Source organism: Muntiacus reevesi, chromosome 17 (genome assembly GCF_963930625.1).
Source record: "Muntiacus reevesi chromosome 17, mMunRee1.1, whole genome shotgun sequence".
In the NCBI taxonomy this organism is placed as follows: domain Eukaryota; kingdom Metazoa; phylum Chordata; class Mammalia; order Artiodactyla; family Cervidae; genus Muntiacus; species Muntiacus reevesi.
In genome coordinates this window covers 5,101,404-5,127,492 of record NC_089265.1, presented here as the reverse complement: position 1 = coordinate 5,127,492, position 26,089 = coordinate 5,101,404, and the positions used below count along the sequence as shown (strand labels likewise).

At 44.3% G+C, this 26,089-nt stretch overlaps 1 protein-coding gene across 1 annotated transcript in view; it reads right to left on the bottom strand.

The window, feature by feature from the left end:
* Positions 1–23,925: 23,925 nt before the first annotated feature.
* Positions 23,926–26,089, bottom strand: part of GALNTL6 (polypeptide N-acetylgalactosaminyltransferase like 6) — a 1,391,526-nt gene continuing 1,389,362 nt past the window's right edge. Inside the window, exon 12 of the mRNA XM_065908367.1 lies at positions 23,926–24,093. Within this exon, the coding sequence (XP_065764439.1) occupies positions 23,926–24,093 (168 nt within the window). The remainder of the gene's footprint in view (positions 24,094–26,089) is intronic.

The window sequence follows — 26,089 nt, the reverse complement described above, 5'->3', positions numbered from 1 at the left end:
CCAGGAGTTGGTGATGGACAGGGAAGCCTGGCGTGCTACAGTCCAGGGGGTGCAAAGAGTCAGATGTGACTCAGCGACTGAACTGGGCTGAAGGACTCAGACGATTCACATGGTGCTTGTGCTTAGTTGCTCAGTCGTGTCCGACTCTTTGTAACCCTGTGGACTGTAGCCTACCAGGCTCCTCTGACCATGGGACTCTCCAGGCAAGAATGCTGGAGTGGGTAGCCATTCCCTTCCCCAGGGCTCTTCCCGACCCCAGGGATTAAACCCAACTCTCTGGTGTCTCCTGCACTGCAGGCAGATTCTGTCTCTGCTGAGCCATCAGGGAAGCCCAATTCACATGGTAGAATGGCTCCAAGTGTTGAGGCTTCTTCAAGAAAAGATGGCGCCACACTGATCAACTCGAGAAGACACCCTGCCAACCTTTCAGTGCAGAACCTCTGAGAGAGCTTCTGTTGGTGGCAGGACCTCCACTGTCTTTTTGAAGAATCTGCACAGGGTGGAGTTTCTACTTTCTTCTCTGCTTGCCAGTCACCTGCCTCTCTCTTGTTCATTCTTTCTCTGCCTCTAAAAAGCTGACTCTGAAACTGACTCCCTGTGTTGATTCCCACCATAGACTTTTCCTTCTCTGAGAGGAATGTTAGACAGCTATTTTCTCCAAAAAATAGCATAGAATCCTTGCTCTGTTTTCTCCAAAAATATAACAAGTTTTTTTTCTTTTTGGCTGTGCTGGGTCTTAACTGCATGCAGGATCTAGTTCCTTGAGCAGGAATCGAACCTGGGTCCCCCCGCATTGGGAGCCTAGAGTCTTAACCACTGGACCACCAGGGAAGTCCATGAATCCTGCTATTTTAGGAGGGGCTTTCTGATCCAGAGGACTGGAGAAGTGCTTGTTGGGTCCTCAGTGCGGCCTGCTGTGTGAGAGGATGGTTGCCCCCGGGGGAGATGCTTCACTGTCTGGCAGCTCCTTTCCTCAGAGACATTAGGTGTAAATTTCTCTGTCCTTAATCTCACCCCGATTCATTCCCTCTACTCAGCTCAGTAATGACTCTGACTGTTGTTTACACTCTGTGGATGATTTCCGATGAGAGTCACGTCCCCTCTCAGTCACTCCTCAGCAGAGCGGGCGTTAGAGAATCCTTTAATCACTTCTTTTCACACATCAGTCCCTTTGCCCTCTGAGTCTGGTTTGTGCTTCCCTCTTCACTTCCTTCAGTGTTAGCCCAATTGGAAAGTGTCTAGCATATGGATTTTTCCTGTTTCTGGCAAGGATTTTACAAATGGTTGCAGAAAAGAAGCTCTGAATTTTTAGAAGATCCAGAGTCTAACCCACCAAATTCCACTATTGCTTGGGCCAACATACTTCTTCCAAACCCCTTTTATACTGGATTTTCTTCTGATAATGGGAAGTTTAATTGCATGGCTTTGATTCGGAAATCCAGGTGGGGTTTGTATTTTGTGCAGCTCTCACCCTGAGGCTGTAAATCTCAAATGATAAAGTGGAATCCTAGTTTTCAGTTATCTCATTGTGCTCAACTCCAGGCAGTGTTACTTATCTTAAAAATGATGGTAGGATGCATTAAGCATTAATATATCTGCAGTGGCTTCTTGCTCTTCTAAGAATCATCACTCTTTCTTCACAGGTATCTCTCTCTAGCCAGGGATCCCCTCTATGATCCTGAAACTCCAATCTCCCCCGGGATTGAGCATTCATTTCTGCGGCTGTCTCCTTATCCAGCAGTGTTCTTTGTTGTGCTTTAAGGCAGCCACACAGGGGTGTTTATCAAGGACAGCACACCTGGCATGTGTCCTAAGTCACTTTAGTCGTGTCCGACTCTTTCTGACCCCATGGACTGTAGCCCTCCAGGCCCCTTTGTCCGTTGGATTCTCCAGGCAAGAATACTGGAGTGCGTTGCCATTTCCCCCGCCAGGGGCTCTTCTCTACCCAGGGATCGAACCACATCTCTTATGTCTCTTGCATTGGCAAGCGGATTCTTTACCACGAGTGCCACCTGGAAAGCCCACAGCACAGTTTAACTGCCTGTAAACACTGGGCCTGGGCTGTTTACTCATTGTGGGTGAAAACTGGCAATCAAGACCATCGTCTTCCTGTTGCGATGGCTGGTGTGGCTGGCACATTTCCTGCCCAGTTGGAAAGTATCAGTGAGCTGTTTGATGTACTTTATTTTGTGTGTCCTTTAAGAGAAATTTGAAGCCAGTGTCTGAAAAAAGGGAAGCCTGTTTAGTGTTGGCAGAGGGAATGCCACCTAGTTTGTTAACATTGGAAAATGAAGAGTTTGAACTTGGCTTTATCAGAAGTGTTTGCTGGAGCAGATTAAACTTTGTTCCTCACTGTTTTGGTTTTTTTTTAATCATCATGCTGGAGCAGAATGAGCGGCCTCATATATTCCATAGGCTGTGTGCTGTTTTCTCAAAGCTTCCCTGGGGAGGGAAAATACTCACCAGCCTCTCTCCTCTACCACCGGAGACCACAAAGAGGTGAAGGAGCGAGGGCTGGTGATGAATTCAGGAGAATCCCCCCTCCTCTCCGCCAAGGTGTCTGCTCGAGTCTTCCTGCCCAGAAACAGGTTACCCTCAATTCTCAGTTCAGATGCGCTAGACCTCTTTCCCATGCTGCTGAGAAAGTGTATCAGAGCATAAGTGAGTGAGAATGATGTTCTGTTAGGGAAAAAAACAATCAGATTCCTTTAACTCCATAAAACGTTTGGAAATTTTGCAGCTTTACATGTTATGACTAAATCAACTGTGACCCAAATGATAACCGATCAAGGTACACATGCGTGCATGCCAAGTCGTTTCAGTTGTGTCTGACTCTTTGCAACCCTGTGGACTGTATCCCACCAGGCTCCTCTGTCCATGGTATTCTCCAGGCAGGAATACTGGAGTGGGTTGCCATGACCTCCTCCAGGGGATCTTCCACAAGTAGACCGAATAAGCAGTGGAGCATGGCTTCCTTTCCCATGCTCCCTGGATGGACTTGTTTCAGCTATCTGGTTTGGCAAGTGGAAATATTTAGGAAAAGGAAGAAGAGATGTTTGCACTACCTGTGTGTGTACTCAGTTGCTCAGTGGTCTTGACTCTTTGTGACGCCGTGGACTGTAGCCCACCAGGCTTCTCTTTCCATGGGATTCCCCAGGCAACAATACTAGAGTGGGTTGCCATTTCCTTCCCCAGGGGATCTTTCCCACCCAGGGATCGAACCCGAGTCTCCTTCATTGGCAAGCGGATTCTTTATCACTGAGTCACCCGGGAAGCCCCTTTGTACTACTCAGGATGTTTCATTCCTGGTTTGCTTCCTTACATTGGCGCTAACAGGACATTCTTATTTTAGAAAATTTAAAGACTTTAAAAGCACTCTGCATCTTCTTACACTTTCTTTCTGTCCTATTCCTTGTCTAATCTCCAGTCACTTGGTAAAAACAATGATAAAGCACAGTAAGATGAGTGTGAAGTATGGTTTTCCTTTCAACCTTTGCGCCGGCTGGCTGTGGTTTTATAATCCGATAAGCAGATTTTCAGCCTGCTGGCAAGGTTTGCAGAATATTTGACGAGCCTCCCTGTGAATTCAATTATGGAAACAGCTTCAGCGGGGAAAGCTCTGCCACAAAGGACCATTATAGGGTTTTGAGAACTTGTGTGATTAGTGTCTGCCATTCAGCACTCAATAAATGTTTGATGAATGAGTGACTCAATAACTGATAGAATTAATACATTGTCAGTCACTTGTAGTATCTCTGGGTACCTACAACCCATTATGTCACTTGTTAGTGGTGCATGGATACAGTTACTTTGTTCAGTTCTGACACGATAATTACTCTTATTCCAACCCTCCAGGCCAGGGAAAATACATTTTGCATCCACCATATTAAGTTCTGATAGTGGAACCTAGATCCCTTTCTTGTTTTCTTTTTATTCTAAAAACCACAGACTCTTCCACCATATGGCCGAACCACACCGACTCCGCTTTGTCAGCTCTGTCTCAGGCCCCCAGTCCCACTCCTTCCCTTCCCTTCCGTGTGACTGAGCTTCAGCTGAACTCACAAGGAACAAGCCTAGTCAGTTAAGTCCCCTGCCAGTCTTTACCCTTGCCTCCATGGCGTATGGGACCTGGGAGAATGTCTTTTGCAGACACAGAGGGTTACTGGTCATGAGACCCCAGGTCGGGGATGGTGACCTCTGGTTCCTGTCCCTGCAGACGTGCTTCCTCCTCCCGGTCAGATTCTCATTTTAGCTTTGCCCCCACCCCACCTCACCCCACCCTCGCTTTTTAAATGCATTTACTTGGCTGTGTCGGGTCTCAGTTGAAGCATGCAGGATCCTTGTTGTGTCCTGCGGGCTCTTTCACTGTGGCACACAGTGTCTCTGGTTGCAGTGGGCTTAGCTGCTCCGAGGCTTGTTGAATCTTAGCTCCTTGACCAGGTATCAAACCTGCGTCCCCAGCACTGGGAGGTGGATTCTTAACCACTGGACCAGCAGGGAGGTCCTGGCTTTGGCCCCTTTAAATCCTCTTGTATCCTTTTGGAGGCGTAACCATGAATGGCTGTGGGTGGCCATCCACCAGACGCTGCCAACAAGTTACCCGTAATTGCACTTTATGAAGCTGCGTGTTTCAGTTTCAGGTCTTCTTTCTTTCTTTCTTTTTTTTCTTTTTTGAGAGTTATGTTTTATTAGGTGGGAATTTTTAGGGCTTCAGGCCCAGGAGACAGCATCTTAAGTAACTCTGAGAGAACAGCTCCAAGGAGGCGAGGGGAGGAGCCAGGTTATATATAAGTTTTGCAACAAAGGGCAGGTAGTCTGAACATCAGAATGTCATTGTTAACCAAAGAAAACCAGATCTCCCAACTTAAAGAATCTGGTGCTTTTCTGTGTATAGGAAGATATTTGTGGGTTTTTTTTTAATTAATTATTTGACTGCACTAAGTCTTACTTAGGCATGTGGACTCTTGTCCCAAATCTAGTTGCAGCATGCAGGATCTAGTTCCCTGACTGGGGATTGAACCTGGGTCCCCTGGCATTGGAAGTGCAGAGTCTTAGCCACTGGACCACCAGGAAAGTCCTTAGTTTTAGTCCTTAAAAGTCCCTTCTCAGTTCATATTGCCTCCTCCTTTAGAATACAGCACAGTTTAGGAATGAATGTCCTAAATCTTAGATACTAGGTCATTTACCCATTGTTATACAACTGATTCATAGCCCAGTTTAACTTTAATAAAATTAGAGCTGGCAACCTTAGGAATTAGAAACAAAAACACTAACAGCTTGCTCCTCCTGTAATGACTTACAAGAATCAGCCCAGTTGCTCAAATGCAGTGTGTCTTGGAGAAACTTAAGAATATTAATCGTTCCCATAGGTCAAGTGGGAAAGTAATTCTTGCACCCATAGCTTCTGATTCTCCCTTTCCGGTATTCAGCAGTGTAGTCAAAATGAAGTGGAGTCTGTAGGTTGAAGCCAGCCTGTAAGCCTTCTTCAGGTACTTAGGAAGTCTCTTCCCATGTTTGCCTTAAACTTGCCCTGTTCCTCAGCTTCATGCACTTCTTGTTGCTTAATTAGTTTCAGAAATCAGTCACTACCCTGGAGAGCTTTCAAATCACGGATTCCTGCTTACAGATGGAGAAACGGGAATGTATGGGGTAAACACACTTGCGTGGCTTCCATTGCTCCTTTGGCTCCCTGAGTTCTGGTGCCCAGGACTCACTGACAGAGGGTCGGTGTTCCCCCCGCCACCCCCATCCCACCCCCCACCCTATGAACAGTGAAGAAGCCCAGAGCTATCACACAGTGAAATCAACCCTGAACATTCACTGGAAGGACTGATGGTGAAGCTGAGGCTCCAGTACTTCAGCCACCTGATTCAAACAGCTGACTCACTGGAAAAGACCCCGATGCTGGGAAAGATTGAAGGTGGGAGGAGAAGATGGAGGATGAGACGGTTGGATGGCATCACCGATGCGATGGACCTGAGTTTGAGCAAGCTCCAGAAGATGGTGAAGGACACAACTGAGCGACTGAACAACAGCAAGGACAATCACACAGTGGGTCCCTCTGTCTTAGGTTCACTGAGGTCCAGGGCCGTCAGAACACATCTCTCTCCCAAGGGGCTCCATGTAACATAGCTGTATTTGCCATCTCCACCAATAAACAGAAGCTCTCAATATAATTTGTATATATCTCAGCTTATATTGAATCTTTTTCTCAGATTCCTTTCTCTAACTACTGACAGTACCTTGTGACTATCTTTACTATGTACATTTAGAAAGGGGTAAAAATGTCAGCATGAGCTGGGAAAGGGGAGGGTCAATGTTTTCTGAAATGTGCTTCTTCCCGTGGGGGAACTCCACATGGCTCAGGTGGTGAAAGCAGATCAGTCATGACAGAATCTCTGTCGTCAAGGACCTGTGCCTGCTATGGAGACATTTTTCCTGTCCACTGCCCAGTGGTGTGTATTTTAAAAATATTTTCTTTTTATTAATGTATTTCGGCTGTCCCTGGTCTTAGTTGCACCACGTTAGATCTTTGTTGTGGCATGCGGTATCTAGCTCCCTGACCAGGGACTGAACCCGAGTCCCCTGCGTTGGGAGCGAGGGGGCTCTTAGTCACTGGACCACCAAGGAAGTCCCTAATGACGTGTATTTTGACTGTGCCTCATTTTTTTTTCTTGAAGAAATAACTATAAAACAACTCACCATATCAATCAAAATTCCCAGTGACGGTATATTTATTATGCTTTGGAGAGTGGGCTTCCATTCATATTGCTTTTCTCCCTAAGCCTCTCTATTTTTTTTGGTTCTGCTCCGCATTTTCCAGGTTAAGATACTGTGCTTACTGAGAGGAATACTGGGAAGGATGGGTTATTCCTGCCATCCATCCATCCATCCACCCATCCTTTCAACACCACTGTGTCTCTGTGTACCTGCTAAGTCATTTCAATTGTGTCCTACTCTTTGTGACCCCATGGACTGTAGCCCACCAGGTACCTCTGTCCATGGGATTCTCCAAGGCAAGAATACTGGAGTGGGTTGCTGTGCCCTGCTCCGGGGGATCTTCCCGACCCAGGAATCGAACCAGTGTCTCTTAAGGTCTCCTGCATTGGCAGGCCAGTTCTTTCCTACTAACTTTGCTTGTGTATATATTTTAGATAAATCAATTTCTGTCTTCACAGGTGGAGTAGCATTTAGGGGACTTCTGTTTGTTTTTTGTTTATTTTCTTTTGGTTGGTGGATTTGGTTCTAAACCAGATGATTTATTGTCTCCTCATTTTTGCTGGGGCTGCAGTATAGCTAGTCAGAAACAGACCCCACAGAAAACAGCTTCATTTTTCATGGAAGCATTTCCCCAATCTCAGAATGAGGTAAAATTGAACAAACACGGCCGGCACAACCTGCATTCTGAAGGTGAGGCACGTTGATGTCCATCAGGCCTTATTACCTCATTCTGATGGGGAATTACCCCTGTGCAATGAGAAACCAAGGAGTAAATTAGCAATAAAAACCTAATGTCTTCTTTGCTATTTTGTTTTATTGCTAAATTGTCTGACAGCAGCCTCCTTCTAAAATCCTCATTCATCAAGTAAAACACAATTCTATTGGCAATTTACATAAAGAAAGCTACAAAATAGCAATTTTTAATGTTATGGGAAGTGTTTAATAATTCAATTATTTTACAAGTTCTACTTGCCTTTTTAGTTAAATGTATACAATGACATATCAAAATAGAGGAGAAGACTCTATTTCCTGTTTAAGGCATCTGCTTTATAAGATTTTTACTTATATGCTCTTAAATTAAGCTAGATCTTATGATCTTATTTGGATACCCTAATTTGATGAATAAATACTTTAGGGATATTTCAAGCAGTGTAGCCTGGATATTTTAATCTAGTTGTAAGAGTCTACAAACAGTTTTATTTTAGAAAAAGCTTCATGCTCAAACTTAAAAACTGCAAAATAATGCCACATAACCTACATGATATCAAAGAAGTTTCCCATAAGAAAATCAAAGTACTTAATTCCAATAAGAAAATCTAAGTGCTCAAACCCAAATCCACTTTGTAAACATTGCAGGGGGTCTTGATATATCATCCCCCAAATATGTCACTTTGGCATAAGAACTATTTTGAGCTCAGGCATTTGAGTACCTCAAATCCTTTATCTGCCTGAAAGCAGAGTCTACCAAAACAAAATGCAAAAGAACCCAATTTTTTAAAATCCCCTCCCGAGGAAGAATTCTAATCTTCTCTGTTTTGAGACGAAAAAGTTGGCACCACAACCAAAGACGTTGTTACAAAAACTATCGCATCTCCCAGCTGTTCTCCTAAGGGCCCATTTGTATTTCCAGAAAGTCACTAGTCTTTTCATAAGTGCCCTTTCAACCCTCTCCCCTTCTAAGAACTCTTTTGTTCTCCCAGAAGTGGCCCTCTGCCCCCTACATCCCCTAGTCAGATGTTACATGCATGGGTGCATGCCAAGTCACTTCAGTTGTGTCTGACTTTGCAACCCCATGGACTGTAGCTCTCCAGACTCCTCTCTCCATGGGATTCTCCAGGCAAGAATACTGGAGTAGGTTGCCATGCCCTCCTCCAGGAGAATCTTCCCAATCCAGGGATTGAACATGCATCTCTCATGTCTCCTGCATTGACAGGCAGGTTCTTTACCACTATGCCACCTGTGAAAGCCACAGATATATAAATATATACACATACACACATTTTTTAAAAAAATATTCTTTTCCATTATGGCTTATCATAGGTTATTGAATATAGTTGTCTGTGCTGTATAGTAGGACCTTGTTACTTATCCATCCTATCTATCTCTCTCTCTCTCTCTATATATATATATATATAGTAACTTACATCTGCTAACCCTACCTCTTATTCCATCCCCTCCCCCAACCCTCTCCCCACAGCAACCTCAAGTCTACTCTTCATGTCTGTGAGTCCCTTTCTGCTTTGTAAATAGGTTCATTTGTGTCATATTTTAGATTCCACATGGAAGTGATCTCATATGGTATTTGTCTTTCTCTTCTGACTTACCTTGCTTAGTATTATAATCTCTAGTTGCATGCATGTTGCTGCAAATGGCATTATTTTGTTCTTTTTTATGGTTGGGTAATATTCCATTGTATACATGTACCACCTCTTCTTTATTCATCCATCTGTCAATGGAAACTTAGGTTGTTTTCCTCCCCTCATTATTAATAATACCTCATTTCACTCTCAAAAATGTTCTGGTTTGTATGACAAATTATGTCATAGAGAATTACACTGCTGAATTGTAAGCTGCCAGAGGACAGGCTGTCATTGAATATGAACGTGTTTCATTTACATCTTGTTGGCCAGTCCTGTTCATGCCCATACCTCTTCAGGAGCACGCTCCTGCAGGGGAGACTTAGGGAGGGTGAAGATTCACCCAGTTTCAAATGGGAGACAAGGGCTGCAGGGAGAGCAAGAACACCATTTTGGGGGAGTTTTATTTTGCTATTTTTCAGTTGTTAAGTTGGGTCTGACTCCTTGCCACCACCATGGACTGCAACCCACCAGTCTTCCCTGTCCTTCATTATCTTCTGGAGATTTGCTCAAATTCATGTCCCTTGAGTCAGTAACCATCTCATCCTCTGTCACCCCTTTCTCCTCCTGCTCTCAGTCTTTCCCAGCATAAGGGTCTTTTCCAGTGAGTTGACTCTTCACATCAGGTGGCCAAAGTATTAAAACTTCAGCTTCATCATCTGTTCTTCCAATGAATATTCAGGGTTGATTTCCTTTAGGATTGACTGGTTTGATCTCCTTGCTGTCCAAGGGACTCTCAAGAGTCTTCTCCCACACCACAGTTCAAAAGCACTCATTGTTGGCGCTCAGTTTTCTTAATGGAACAACTCTCACATCCATACATGACTACTGGAACAGCCATAGCTTTGACTAGTTGGACATTTGTCGACAAAGTGATGTCTCTGCATTTTGATATGCTGTCTAGGTTTGTTATAGCTTTCCTTCCAAGGAGCAAACATCATTTAATTTCATGGCTGCAGTTCACCAGACATTTTTCTCTTAGCTCCATGAACATTTTATTCTACCATGAAGCCTCACTTGTGTTGGGACTCAACAAACAGTTATCGAAATAAATTTAGAGTGTCAAATCCTCAGAGAAAAAGACCAGCCTGTTGACATTTCCTAAAGCAGCTTCCTCTAGTCTGGGAGAGAAGTCTGGAAGAAATGACCTGCAACAAGGTGGGAGGTTGGCCTCTCACATTTCTCTTGAGCCTAATGAGAAAGATGCCCTGATCATGAGTCACCAAAGGAATGACATTGATCTGATGTCCTGACTTCATTTTGGAGGCTGTTTATCAGGATGGATAGAAATAGGGGAGACTTCGTGAGACATGCGAGGAGAAGAACTTCTTCTTGGGGACCTCTGAGCCCCACCTGGCTGGTGCCTCAGCTCCTGCAGAGCATCTGCCTGCTCCTCCGCAGTGGGGACATCCATCAGCCTCTTTAGCGGCTGCACCTGAGCTCAGCCCGTTCCCCTGCAGCCTTTCTCTCTGGCCATTTCAAACCTTACTGTGCTGACCTCACAGGCAGTTTTCTGGAGGCCAAGAGAAATCTGAGGGCTGTGGGAACAAGGCCATTAGCTCTCCTCCAGTTCAGTCTCTCCTGTCACTCCCAGTCCACGTCTAAGGGCATCTGTCATCCAGACTAGCTGGCCCAGTGAGAAATTCTGGGGCTCTGCATAGATATTTCATCTTTCTTTGAGCTCTCATTCTTTAGAAATCATTCTCTTCCAACCGGAGGCGCTTCTGGGGACAGTGCGGGTCTGACCCTGGCCTCTTGCTGGTGGGGAGACGGTGATGAGAAGTGACTGCTTGCTCAAGTGCAGTGTTCCTTTTGTGAGGCTGCTTCTTTGACATCTCAGCTACTCCAGCACTTCCCCACTGCTTCCTCCAGGACATTAAAAAAAAAAAAATCGTCTTGAGGAAAACAAAGCATGACTGTTTCTCATTCTCTCTCTCAACCTCACCCCTGCTATGGTTCGTCACCTTGAATCTCTTCTATATAGGACGGGGGGACTTTGTTTGGGACCCCTGGGTCCTGGGTGCTTACTCCTTTATCAAGAATTCAGAGCCTTGATGATAGAAGTAGATCCTTGTGCTTTGAGATGCACTGTCTAGATTTTGGCTAAAAGGGGCTTTTGCATGTGCTGCATTTTTTTCCCCTGCAAAATCTGAATACACGGGGGCTTGGATGATCAGCACGTGACCACATTACGAATTGCATAACAAACAATTTGCTGGGTGATGTGAGTGTGAATAGCAGGCAGCAGTAAAGCAAAATGCTTTTCCACATCATATGTTTTCCTTCCCACATCCATGGTACACACACATGTGCATGCATGCATGCTAACATACAACTAGAAAAATACTTGGCTAAAAAGTGATTTGGAGGATTTACTCTTTGTGCCATTAGAATACCGTATGAGCTTCTCTGGTGGCTCAGCAGTAAAGAATTAGCCTGCAATGTAAGAGATGCAGGTCTGATCCCTTGGGTCAGGAAGATCACTTGGAGTAGAAAATGCAACCTACCCCAGTATTCTTGCCTGGAGAATCCCATGGACAAAGGAGCCTGGTGGGCTATAGTCCATGGGGTTGCAAAGAGTTGGACACAACTGAGCAACTAGACAACCACAACAGTCTGTGTGCCATTAGAGGCTAGAGTTTAAATACACTGAAAAGGAAAACAAAAACAAAAAGAAGACTATTCTCAGTTAATTTTTATTGTTGAAGACAGAGGACAAAGGGAAACAAACTTAAAAAAAAAGATCTTAGTATTTATTTTCAGTGAAAAGAAAGTTACAGTCTAAGAGAAGGATGCTGGCAATGTGACAGAAATACTCACCTTTACTTTCTGCAACTGTTTCTAGGGAAGTTACTCAATTGAGTTAAGCACAATGAGATACTGTTACACTTACAAAGACTTTTAATTAAATTTCCAGCATTTTTAAAAGATGAGAGGAACCATAGCTCAGTTATATAGCACAATGTTTTTGAAAAGATCCTGGCCAGAGATTCACCACCAAAACGTGTGGGGTTTTTTTAATCTCTCAGGATGTAACTCAAGAAAAATATGGTCTAGGCTAGATAGGAGGCCCCTTGTGGCTTAGACAGTAAAGTGTCTGCCTACAATGCAGGTAGACCCGGGTTCAATCCCTAGGTTGGGAAGATCCTCTGGAGAAAGAAATGGCAACCCACTCCAGTATTCTTGCCTGGAGAATCCATGGATGGAGGAGACTGGTAGGCAACAGTCCATGGAGTCGCAAAGAGTCGGACACAACTGAGCAACTTCACTAAAGGCTAGATAGGCTGATATACTGAAAAACAAGGTTAAGCAAATTATTTAACCATACTATGCCTTCTTTTAATTTTCAATGTTATTCTATAGTAGCATGAAGTTCACTAGTAGAGGAAAGAAAGATAATAATTCAACTGTTAATGCAGTGATTAATGCCAGGCACTTAATGGTAGGGGCCTTGACTTAATTATTACGGTTACTGGAGAAACGTAAGTGATTAAAAAAGATATCTATCGTGATACTATAATATTGCTTATTTTTGGTCTTCCAGCTCTGTGATCTTGACTTAAAGAGCTTTAAAATTAGGAGGATGGGATAAACAGATAGACTCTACTATGTGTTTTTGTTATTCTGTCCCTAAGTCACATCCATCCCTCTGCAATCCCATGGGCTGCAGCACTCCAGGCTTCCCTATCCTTCAGAGTCTCCCAGAGTTTGCTCAAACTCATCTCCATTGAGTCAGTGATGCCATCCAACCATCTCAATCTCTGTCTCTCAATTCTCCTCCTGCCCTCAATCTTTCCCAGCATCAGGGTCTTTTCCAATGAGTCACCATCAGGTGGCCAAAGTATTGGAGCTTCAGCTTTAGCATCAGTTCTTCCAATGGATACTCAGGGTTGATTTCCTTTAGGATTGATTGGTTTGATCTCCTTGCTATCCATGGGACTCTCAAGAGTCTTCTCCAACACCACAGTTCGAAAGCATCAATTCTCCAGCACTCAGCCTTCTTTATGGTCCAACTTTCATAGCCATACCTGACTGCTGGAAAAACCATAGCTTTGACTATACAGACCCTTGTCTCTGCCTTTTAATACACTGTCTAGATTTGTCACAGTTTTTCTTCCAAGGAGCAAGCATCTTTCAATTTCATGGCTGCAGTCACCATCCACAGTGATTTTGGAGCCCAGGAAAATAAAACCTGTCACTGTTTTCACTTTTCACCCAACCTATTTGCCATGAAGTGATGGGACTGGATGCCATGATTTTAGCTTTTTGAATGTTCAGTTTTAAGCCAGCTTTTTCACTCTCCTCTTTCACCATCATCAAGAGGCTCTTTAGTTCATCTTCACTTTCTGCCATTAGGGTGGTATCATTTGCATATCTGAGGTTGTTGATGTTTCTCTTGGCAGTCTTGATTCCAGCTTGTGATTCATCCAGCCACGCATTTCACATAATATACTCTGCATAGGAATTAAATAAGCAGGGTGACAATATACAGCCTTGATGGACTCCTTTCCCAGTTTTGAACTCGTCCACTGTATATGTCTGGTTCTAACTGTTGCTTCTTGACCTGCATACAGGTTTCTCAGAAGACAGGTAAGGTGGTCTGGCATTCCCATCTCTTTAGGATTTTCCAGTTTGTCATGACCCACACAGTCAATGAAGCAGAAGTAAATATTTCTTCTGGGATTCCCGTGCTTTTTCTATGATCCAACAGATGTTGGCAATTTGATCTCTGGTTCCTTTGCCTCTTCTCAGTCCAACTTGTACATCTGGAAGTTCTCAGTTCATGGACTGCTGAAGCCTAGCTTGAAGGATTTTGAGTATTACCTTGCTAGAATGTGAAATGAGTGCAATTTTACAGTAGTTTGAACTTTCTTTGGCACTGCGGTTCTTTGGGATTGGAATTAAAACTGACCTTTTCCTGTTCCTGCTGAGCTTTCCAAATCTGCTGACATGTTGAGTGCAGCATTTTAACAGCATCATCTTTTAGGATTTTAAATACTGTATGTAGAATAGATAAACAAGGACCTACTCTATAGCCCAGGGAACTGTATTCAATATCTTGTAATAACTTAAAGTGGAAAAAGTCTGAAATGAGTGTGTATACCCATGTGTGCATGTATGCTCAGTTGTGCCTGACTCTTTGCAACACCATGGACTGTAGCCCACCAGGATCCTCTGTCCGTGTATAGCCATATATATGTATAATTGAATCCCTCTGCTGTCGACCTGAAACACAGTAAATCAACTGTACTTCAATTAAAACATTTTTTTTAATGAAGAGCTTTAAATGGGGAACTTTCTTCTAATAATATTTATTACACTGAGTTACAGTCAGTTTAGGTTTTGAATGAGTTGGGATTTTATCATTTCTAAATGATGGCTTTTAATTCCAGTCAATCATAAAGGAAATCAGTCTTGAATATTCATTAGAAGGACTGATACTGCAGCTGAAGTTCTAATACTTTGGCCACCTGATGCAAAGAACTGACTCATTGGAAAAGACCCTGATGCTAGGAAAGATTGAAGGCAGGAGAAGGGGATGACAAAGGATTAGATGATTGGGTGGCATCACTGACTCAATGGACATGAGTTTGAGTAAACTCTGGGAGTTGGTGATGGACAGGGAAGCCTGGCATGTGCAGTCCATGGGGTCTCAAAGAGTCGGACACGACTGAGTGACTGAACTGAACTGATTTATTTCTTTGGCTGAGTTGGGCCTTAGTTGTGGCATGTGGGATCTTTTGTTGAGGCACACGGACTTGCTAGTTGTGGCACATAAGTGTGGGCTTCAGTAGTTGGTGGTACTTGGGCTTACTAGCTCTGCGGCATGTGGGATTTTAGTCCCCCAACCCAGGATCAAACCTGCATCCCCTGCATTGCACGGTGGATTCCTAACCATCAGACCACTAGAGAAGTCCCCTGAGAGATGGCTTTAGATGTATTACACAGTTTCTAAACACATTCAACATCAATAAAACTAGCTTTTAAAGGTATTTTCAAAATGTGAAACTGTACCAGAAAAACAAACAATCCAATAAAAAAAAAATGGGCCAAAGAACTAAACAGACATTTCTCCAAAGAAGACACACAGAAGGCTAAAAACACATGGAAAGGTGCTCAACATCACTCATTGTCAGAGAAATGCAAATCAAAACCACAATGAGGTATCATCTCACGCTGGTCAGAGTGGCTGCTATGAAAAAGTCTACAAACAGTAAATGCTGGAGAGGATGTGGAGAAAAGGGAGCCCTCTTACACTGTTGATGGGAATACAAACTAGTACAGCCACTATGGAGAACAGTGTGGAGATTTCTTAAAAACTGGAAATAGAACTGCCATATGACCCAGCAATCCCACTCCTGGGCATACACACTGAGGAAACCAGATCTGAAAGAGACACGTGCACCCCAATGTTCATCGCAGCACTGTTTATAATAGCCAGGACATGGAAGCAACCTAGACGCCCATCAACAGACGAATGGATAAGGAAGCTGTGGTACATATACACCATGGAATATTACTCAGCTATAAAAAAGAATGCATTTGAGGCAGTTCTAATGAGGTAGATGAAACTGGAGCCTATTATGCAGAGTAAAGTAAGCCAGAAAGAGAAACATCAATACAGTATATGAATGCATATATGTGGAATTTAGACAGATGGCAATGATGACCCTATATGCAAGACAGCAAAAGAGACACAAATGTAAAGAACAGATTTTTGGACTGTGAGGGAGAAGGTGATGGTTGGATGATATAAGAGAATAGCATTGAAATGTATATTACCATATGTAAAGTAGATGACAAGTGCAAAATCGATGCATGAAGCAGGGCACCCAAAACCGGTGCTCTGGGACATCCCAGAGGGATGGGATGGGGAGGGAGGTGGGAAGGGAGTTCAGAATGGTGGGACACATGTACACCCATGGCTGATTCATGTTGATGTATGGCAAAAACCATGACAGTATTTTAAAGTAATTAGCCTCCAATAAAGTAAATAAATATTTTTAAAAAGAATGGAGAACAACAACAACAAAATTTTTTTAATCAAAGATTTTTAAAAAGGTGAAACTGTGGATCTAAGCTAAAGGGTGGATCTCAGACCATCAGAGTCCTCATCACCTAAAAGCTTGTTAGAAATGTAACTCCTTGGACCCCAACCCAGACTGAATGAATCAGAATAGGGTGGGGATGGGGTGGCTCAGCAATCTGTTTTTATTTTATTTTATTGTCGACACCTCATGGCTTATAGGATCTTAGTTCCCTGACCAGGGATCAAACCTGGGGCCCTGGCTATGAGAGCGCTGAATGCTAACCACTGGACTGCCTGGAAATTCTCAGCAATCTGTTTTGACAATCCCTTCAGGTACTATGGGGGCTTCCCTGGTGGCTCAGTGGTAAAGAATCCACCTGCTATGCAGGAGACATGGGCTCAATCCCTGGTCAGGATGATCCACTGGAGGAGGAAATGGCAACCCACTCCAGTATTCTTGCCTGGGAAACCCCATGGACAGAGGAGCCTGGCGGGCTACAGTCTACAGGGTCACAAAGAGTCAGACATGACTTAGCAACCAAACCAACAGGACTGCCAGGTGCTACAGTTTAACAACCGCTGGTAAAGCAAGCTAGAGTAGTTTTGAAATAAGATGTTTTGGGATATGTTCCTCTCAAGGTAAGTGTAGCTCTAGATTACCCCTGATCGTTCTTTAGACATCTGTGTCCGTATATAAGAGCATGACCACCACAGCAGGGAATTAACTTGGATTTATTAATACTAGTGCTAAGACATTAAGAGCTATGGCAAAAAGCGGTGTATTGTCTCTTCAGTTGTAGAATTTTCTGTATCTAGCAGCCTTTAGTATCCCCGAGAAATTCTGATTTAGTATCCCCAGAATAGAAAAAGTTCCTACAGAGCGAGCTGACATCAGTGCATTTCAGAGTCTCAAATGGCTAATAGCTGTACTTGGACAGAACATTTCAGAAAGAATATTGAACCTATGGCTGATTCATGTTGATGTTTGGTAGAAACCAATGCAATACTGTAAAGCAATTATCCTTCAATTAAAATAAGTAAATTAAATTAAAAATAAAGAATATTGAGTGCTCAGTCATTTCAGTCCTGTCCAACTCTTTGCGACTTCACAGACTGTAGTCCGAAGGACTGAACCCATGAAGACTCCCAGAGCGCAGTGCTTGCTCGAGGGCTTCTCCTCCAGAGCTGGGCACACAGCTTTTGTTGACTGCTCCTTCAGAGCACCCTGGACACCTTGTTAGGAGGGAATCATCCTGCACGCAGCATGGTGCTCCCCCTTTACCCATCTTGCAGGGAGAAAAGCAAACATCATTATGGGTCAAAGGCAGCCCTCCCTCTCCCCACCCCTGGAGGACTGTCTACAGCATTCTGAAGTAACTCGGAGCCTCTCATGTTTGGTTTGACTGTGAACCAGTGACCCTACAGTGAGGTGCGGACACCATGGAAATGGGCAGAACTGAGATGTCAGCATCCAGGCCTGGATTCTGGGCCAGGCTGTGTGTGAACTTGTATGCCTTTGACCTGACATACCCCCTGACCCGAATCCTGCAGTTTCTTATTCTCTTCCTCCTCCTCCTTTTTTTTTTTTTTTTTTTTTAACATAAGAACTAACCATTTTATTTATTTATTTTAAAAATTTTTGGCCATGCCTCATGGCATGAGGGATCTTCCCCAATTAGGGGTAAGAACCCCTGCCCCCAATGGAAGCAGAGTCCTAACCACTGGACCACCAGGGAAGTCCTTGTAATTTCCCCCAAGGATGGTAATATAATCTACCATTGGGTGTAATCACTGGGTGGTTACAATGGCAGAAGGAGAGGAATGTAAAATCATTTTGAAAAACAAAAGCAATATTGTAAATAGAATATTATCTATTTATTTACCTGTATCTGATACCATAATGTTAAGAATTAATAATATGACTGCAGGTGGGGATCTACTGTTTTCAGTTTGCAAAAGTGAAAAATGACTTAGTTGATTTCAAATAAATTTTTTAAATCATGAGCAAAACATTTAATCTAGAATTGTCTTGATGCAGTAAAAATATTTAGATGGATATAAGGTTGCTCAGATGGTAAATGATCCACCTGCATTGCAGGAGACCCGGGTTTGACCCCTGGGTTGGGAAGATCCCCTGGAGAAGGGAATGGCAACCCACTCCAGTATTCTTGCCTGGAGAATTCCATGGACAGAGGAGCCTGGTGTGCTATGGTCCATGGGTCGCAAAGAGTCAGACACAACTGAGCTACTAACTCAAGGACTCTTAGGGGCTTCTCTGGTGACTCAGTGGTAAAGAATCTACCTGCCAATGCAGGAGACTGAGTTTCAATCCCTGGGTGAGGAAGATCCCCTGGAGAAGGAAATGGCTACCCACTCCAGTGTTCTTGCCTGGAGAATCCCACAGATGGAGGAGGCCTGGTGGGCTACAGTCCCTGGGGTCGCAAGGAATCGAACACGACTGAGTGAGCACACACGTCTCATACCATAATATTGAGAATTAATAATATGGCTGCTGATAGGGCGCTATTGTTTTCAACTTGGAAAAGTAGGAAATGACTTAGTTGATTTCAAATACATTCTTTTTTTACATCATGTAAAAAAAATTCAACTAGGATTATCTTGACATGGCAAACAGATGGTTATTAGAACCCTTAATTGGAAAGTCTCCATCAGGCAACTTGTAAAGAACCATGTGAATGCTTTAGACAATCCCCAAATAAAACTGGTTGTCACCTGGTCCTGTGTAAAGGGAAGGGGTGAGACTCATGATTTCCTGTTGGCGCTGGGCATTCATAAGTACTGGACATTTTAACTTTCTGAGGAGGAGCTAGGAAGGAAACAGGCAGGTAGACTGTAGAGTGACCAGGTACTTTTCTATCCAAACTAGGACATTTTTAAGAGTAAAAGGAAGCATTAATGATAATTGTTGTTGTTGTTGTTCAGTTGCCCAGTCATATCCAACTCTTTGCGTTCCCATGGACGGCAGCATGCCAGGCCTCCCTGTCACTCACCATCTCCCAAAGTTTTCCCAAGCTCATGTCCATTGTATTGGTGATGCCATCTAGCCATCTCATCGTCTGCCGCCCCCTTCTCCTCCTGCCTCCAGTCTTTCCCTGCATCAGTGTCTTTTTCTTATGAGTTGGCTGCTTGCATCAGGGGGTCAAAGTATTGGAGCTTCAGCTTCAGCACCAGTCCTTCCAATGAATATTCAGGGTTGATTTCCCTTAAGATTGACTGATTTGATCTCTGGGTAATGATAATTAACCAGGCGCAAACTAGGATGGTTCCTGGTAAACCGGGACCTGTGCCTCTGAGTTACAAACTAGTAAGCTCACCCTTCACAAGGTGAGTGAGGTCAGGATAGAAGAGTCTTCAGTGTCCAGGCTCTCTGTACTGAGGTTGACCCGGGCACGCGTGGTGGGCAGCAGACTGCAGGGACCCTGGGGACTGTCTCCTGATGTGCTGAGGGGGGCCACTTCAGGCTCGAGGACAGAAGAAATGAGCCCAGGTTTCTGTGAAGTGCAGCATCAGACACGCACCTGGGCTGGCGTCTCTGAAGCTGCAGTCCGGGATGCACCAGCCTGGCATGTTGGGCGCACAGATGAGTGACTGATTAAAGCTCCCGGCCAATGTCTAGTCCACCAAATAGAGTCACCGACAGCTCCGGGGTCTCCGACAAGGGCTCCAGACATAAATCAAAGCACAATCTTCTCATGTTGGCGGCGTGGGAGGACCAGCCACTTGTCACCTGTCAGTGTTCCCGCTCGGGGCGCACACGTGGAGAGTAATTACAGCCAGCTGGTGGTGTCATCTGAGAGTAATGATGGCCAGAGCAGGCCCTGGGATGCTGTGAAAGCAGGGGACGAAGGGCACCCGTGTCTGGAGATGCAGCCTACCTGTCATTGCCATCAGCTCCCAGAGTCCCAGGGAATCGCTGAGAGAGAGTTTCCCTCTGAGATGTTCCCTCTCAGGGTTTATATAAAATGCCCTCTTTCTTTATCTCCAGCACCTGCCTATGAAAGAATACTTCTGCCTTATATCCGTGTTGGGGAAGAGGCCTCAGGAGGTCTTCCTGAGGGTGCCGGGGTAAATCAGTGCTCACAAGAATCTCATGCCACTGTGTTCAGTCACTCAGTCGTGTCTGACTCCACGGAATTTCCCAGGCAAGAATGCTGGGTGGGCTACAAATCCCTTCTCCAGGGGATCTTCCCGACCCAGGGATCAGACCTGCGTCTCCTGTGTTTGCGGGTGGATTCTTCACCCCTGAGCTGTCAGGGAGGCCTGAAAGCTCTTCCCAGGTGGCGCTAGCGGTAAAGAACCCAATTGCCAATGCGGAAGACAGAAGAGATGTGGGTTCAATCCTTGGGTTTGGAAGATCCCCTGGAGAAGGAAGTGGCAACCCACTCCAGTATTCTTGCCTGGAGAATCGCATGGACAGAGGAGCCTGGCGGGCTACGGTCCATATGGTTGCTAAGAGTCAGACACGACTGAAGTGACTGAGCTCTCATGCACCAACTCACAAGAGAATCCTGGGCCTTGCATTACACACTGAGGACTCTGAGATGGTGACTGCATTTAAAAACAGTCTTGTGGTCATGTGGGTGTTTTAAATTAAGCAGTGGCAGACCTGGAAGCAGCACATTACTATTGCCATGGTGTTCATCAGCCTCGGAGCACATGAAAATCCCATGATTAGTTCACAACTGTTTTCCAGCACAGCCTTTTCTTGGTAAATACATTAAAAAGGGGTTTGAAAAGTTAACTATTTTCTAACTTCTGGGAAAAATCATTTCTTATCCTGGAGAAGTAGCAGTTCCCGAGGCCAGATGAACTTGCTGCTATTTTCCCTCCAATTCTGATAAAAGGGTGGGTCACAACTCTGCTGCTCCAACTTCTAAATCCTGTTCTTTCCAGGAAAGATAATCTCTCCAGTGACCATTCAGTCCTCTTGCCAAATAAATACACAAACATATGTAATGTTCTATGTTTCAGAGCAGTCATGGTGGTGTTTAAAGGAAGCAGATTCCCACCCTTGGTGATGCTGGGAAATTGGACATGTTCATGTCAGTGCCAGGCCCTTCTGCCCAGGGGGAGATTCTGAGACTTCCTTTTATTCTATTTGAATGTTTGGTCTTCTCATATGTCTAACAATTACTTGGCAGTTTGAGGATTTTTTTTCAAGTATCTATCTATCTATTTGAGTTGTACCAGATCTTAGCTGCAGAATGTGGGATCTAGTTTTCCAACCAGGGGTCAAACCCCGGCCCTCTGCATTGGGACCAGGGCGTCTTAACCACTGGACCACCAGGAAAGTCCCTTGAGGATCTAATTTTGGCTTTCCTGTCCCAGGCTTCTCTTGGAAAAAATCTTCTAGTTTTAATTTTTTTTTGTATTACATCCTTTAAGTCAAAGTAAGAGTACAAGACCCTCTGAGATCAGGAAAGCAACCCATGTCGATCCCAGGTGTCACGCCTAAAGGATGCAGTATTCAGGTTCTCTTTGGGGACAGTGCTGAGCAGGTTATGGCCAGCTTCTCCTGATGAGAGCATCCTTGAATACTGCAGATCCGGGCGTTCCAGGGCACAGCTCACCAGGCTGGCTCTTTGGTGTGACTGTAAATAGCAGTCAACTGTTTAATGACATAATGTGAATTTTTATAGGCCCATCTCCTTCTACAACCAGGTTGCTCTCTGAACACTTGAGATAAATCTTCGCCCACTCTCTGAAATTGTTCAACAACCAGGTTAATTTCTCATTATCGATTTTCTTCACCATGCATCTTGAATGTTTCGAGATCTCTTGACCAACACACAAAAAAATCTCTGCAACTGTCAGTTTAAAAAGAATAGTTCTTCAAAAGAATGCTTGAAACATTAGTGAGAGAATGAAGTAACTCTTCCCCACCTGTTAGCAGGGCAGTGTAACTGGATGTTGGATTAAACTTCAAGGAGAGAACACAATCAGTAACATTTGTAAGAAGTGGTTTCATATGTTTAAGCTTCTGAACATGAGTGCTACTCTTGTAGGCATCCCCAGGCAGGTACGTTATTGTCATTGAGGGACTGAACGTCTCAAGTGAAATCAGAGGAATGACCTAAACCTTCTTGGATGATGTAAGAGTCAATGCAACACAGGAGGAAAAGCACTGGACACCAGGCGTTGGAAGACCCTTTCGCCCTGTTAGGAATTAGGACCATTTTCTCCAGGCTTTTGCTATTCATCTACAAAAACAAACAGATTGGATTCTAAGAGTCTTCCTACTTCTAAAATTCAATGCTCTTATATCCAAGACTATATATATATTATATATATATAATTAATATAAAACTGAGTTAAAAACAACAAAACCCACTCCAGTGTTCTTGCCTGGAGAATCCCAGGGATGGGGGAGCCTGGTGGGCTGCCATCTATGGGGTTGCACAGAGTCGGACACGACTGAAGCGACTTAGCAGCAGCAGCAGCAGCAAAACAACAAAAGCAAAATAAAAACTGTTTTCTATCTGGAAAAAAAAAAAACTCGAGAAATGTATGTATGACAAAATATCATTCCTTCCTCTACAGGCTTATCTCCATATATTTTTCCCCTACCCCCATTGTTACTGAAGAGTTAAAAAAAATATTTTAAGGATTAAATGTTCCATTTAATTTTTAAATTATCCCTGAAATACTGTCCCATGAATAGAAAACGGGGTCAGAAGCACTTTATTAATGGAAAGTCGTTCAATGTGTGTCCAAGAAAAACAAAAGCATCATTAATATCTACACTATAAAACAAATGAACACCAACAAAAAGAAAAGCCAGCCCAAAGCAAAACGCAACCAGTTCTATGTCCCCAGCCCTTACCAGACATAACTGAAGTGTACCAAGTCATTTTCACATGTTTCTTGGAGTGTAGATTTATTTGGATTTAAGAATCTCCTCAACATATTACATCAGCCTCACTCCATGTCCTTCCTTAATAAAACAATGACTGGACTAACATCAGACTCTGAAAATTCTAAAAATAATAGAAAAGTAAAAATAGATTTTCCTAGTGAAACTCCTCTCCTAAACCTTACATGGTTTCGCTGCTTCCATGAAATATTTCTCTTTGGAGCAACTTGGTAGCATAGTTTTTTATTCGTGTTTGTTTTCAACTGGATTCATACAAGGGCACTGAATTAGAACTCCAGCTGGCTTATGGAGCATGAACTTTTATGACCAGTAAGTTACCTCTGCTGTGAAAGGGAAATGACAGAAGTCAGGAAAGGCATGGAGACGCTGGAAGTCTGTTTCGTGATGTAATTTGTCTTAGATTGCACACCCTCATGGCAAAATAACACAGGAACACAGAATGGTATGAGCACTCTAGAATCCTCTGCAGCACTCTGAACCATTCTAGTTGGAGAACGGGCTCATTCTAAACCTGCAACAGGCTGTCAGAGGGGTCACACCCTCCACCTCCACCCCCACCCACCCACTTAATAGGATCCATTCATAGCTACTCACTACTGCAGGATTTGACCTGAGAAATGCTAGGATTTATTAACTCAGCAGTTGTTTGGAAATGTCCCTAAGTCATCTTTGCCCTTGGCCAGCAAGGGGACTGCTCAAAGTTCTCCGAAGCAGCTGGCGAGGTTCTCAGCCAAGTTCTTCGAGATGCAGGAAGTTCTTCAGGATGCCGTACCTGGACAAGGCATTTACAGATCTTTCCAACCAGGCTTCCCGGATCTAGGAAAAGTTATTCCTGACTCCTTTGACCCAGAGGCTGGCTAAAGTTGAATTTTTTTTATCATCTGTAGGGAATCACTCTTTTCGTCCTTCCTTTTGTTTTCTTCCTAGGAACTGGCATGGTAGTTAAATTTTTCTAAAACAGTCATATTAATATGTTCAAAAACCCACTGCTGAGTCTCTGAGAGAGGATCGCATCTGGCCATGAAGATCTTCTTCTCTGCAGGGTTACAGTCCATGCAGCTGTTACTCACAGGATGGAACAACGTTCTGTCCTGCAGGGATGGGAAAGGAAGGGAGAGACTGACGTCATGTATGGTGAATGTTTGGAACCCAAAATATACAGAGGAAGTAAAATATCCCTGCTATCTCAGTATATATAGGCAATGTGAGAAAGAGAATAATGGACTTCCCTGGTAGCTCAGCTGGTAAAGCTGAGCTGCAATGCAGGTGACCTCGGTTCCATTCCTGGGTTGGGAAGATCCTCTGGATAAGGGATGGGCTACCACTCCAGTATTCTTGGGCTTCCGTGGTGGCTCAATCGGTAAAGAATCCAACCGCAATGTGGGAGACCTGGGTTCGATCCCTGGGTTGGGAAGATCCCCTGGAGGAGGAAATGGCAACCTACTCTAATTTTCTTGCCTGGAGAATCCCATGGACAGAGGAGCCTGGAGGGCTACAGTCTATGTGGTCGCAGAAAGTCAGACACGACTGAAGTGACTGAGCACACACACACACACAGAACCAGAAGAGTCATCATCTTCTCTACTCTTTTTTCTAAATTAATTAATTTATTTGCTTCCTTGGCTCTTAGTTGCACCACTGCGGTGCATGGACTCTCTAGTTGTGGTGTAGACTCGGTAGTTACCATGTGGGATCTTAGTTCCCCAACCAGGGATTGAACCAATTCTGCATTGCAAGATGGATTCTTAACCATGAGACTACCAGGGAAGTCCCTTCCCTACCCTTGTACTGAGCCTGTAAGGGAAAGGGAAATAGCCGAGGACCGGAAACAAAGAGAGCTGGATGCAGGGTCCCAAGTTGTGAGGGTCCCAGGATGAACACAGGGGGCTGGGGGCTCACAGTGCACAGGCAGGATCTCAAAGCACAAACGCAAATCAGTTGACTTGAGCTGTCTCTTCCTGACCCCTTTATTGGCATCGAAGGTCTTCCTGTGGTGTAATTGTCACTGTTTTCTGTCAAATGGAGGAGGCAGTGTTCCCTCTATGCATGATAAAGCTGTGGATGAAGGTGTGAGCAGGACACAGAGGTTAAGTGGTGAGCAAGCCCCTGTGTGAACAGTCTCGATGAACACACACCCCCTTTCCATTGCATAAGCAGCAAGGAGGCAGTCAGTGGTATGAGAAAAGGATCTTTAACTAGTAATAAATGCTTTTGTCTCTTACAACATCTATGCATTAAAAAATAGTGTCCATAACATGTAAAAATGTCCCCAGACCACTGCTTAAAATTTTGGAACAAGGAATGTTATTGTTTAGCTTAGGAAAACATTTAGAGGTTCTGATGAATTTCCTTAACTGAGGAATATTAGACATGGCATCAGAGAAGGCAATGGCACCCCACTCCAGTACTTTTGCTGGAAAATCCCATGGATGGAGGAGCCTGGTAGGCTGCAGTCCATGGGGTTGCTAGGAGTCGGACATGACTGAGCAACTTCACTTTCACTTTTCACTTTCATGCATTGGAGGAGGAAATGGCAACCCACTCCAGTGTTCTTGCCTGGAGAATCCCAGGGACGGGGGAGCCTGGTGGGCTGACGTCTATGGGGTCGCACAGAGTCGACTGAAGCGACTTAGCAGCAGCAGCAGCAGACTTGGCATGCTTAGAGTGAAAGAGTCTCTCCGTCACCCCGTGTAAACAGTTCTGGGTTACCCTGGTTGTTAACCAATATTTAATGTCCTTCAGGACCGGATGTTTGCATAGTTGGGCACCTGTGATAGCAGGAAGATTAAGGAAGGAGGGAGGTGGCAGCCTAAAATGCCCTTTGCATGTCTCCACTTGGAGTGTACACACGGAGCTCCGTCTGATACAAAAGTTCCCTTTCTCTCCTCTGTTCTCTCTTGAGTCTCCCGAGTTTATTGTGGATTTTGTTTTCATTACAGCAAGAAGGCTGCCAAGGTATCCTGCCCGTTTTCCTCGTCCCCTGCTTCACTAGCTGCTGGGTGACGTGTGGAGCCCTTTACCAAGGTCACAGGCGTGGATCCCAGTATCAGGGTCACAGTATAAAAGTCTCTGGAACTGACCAAGCCC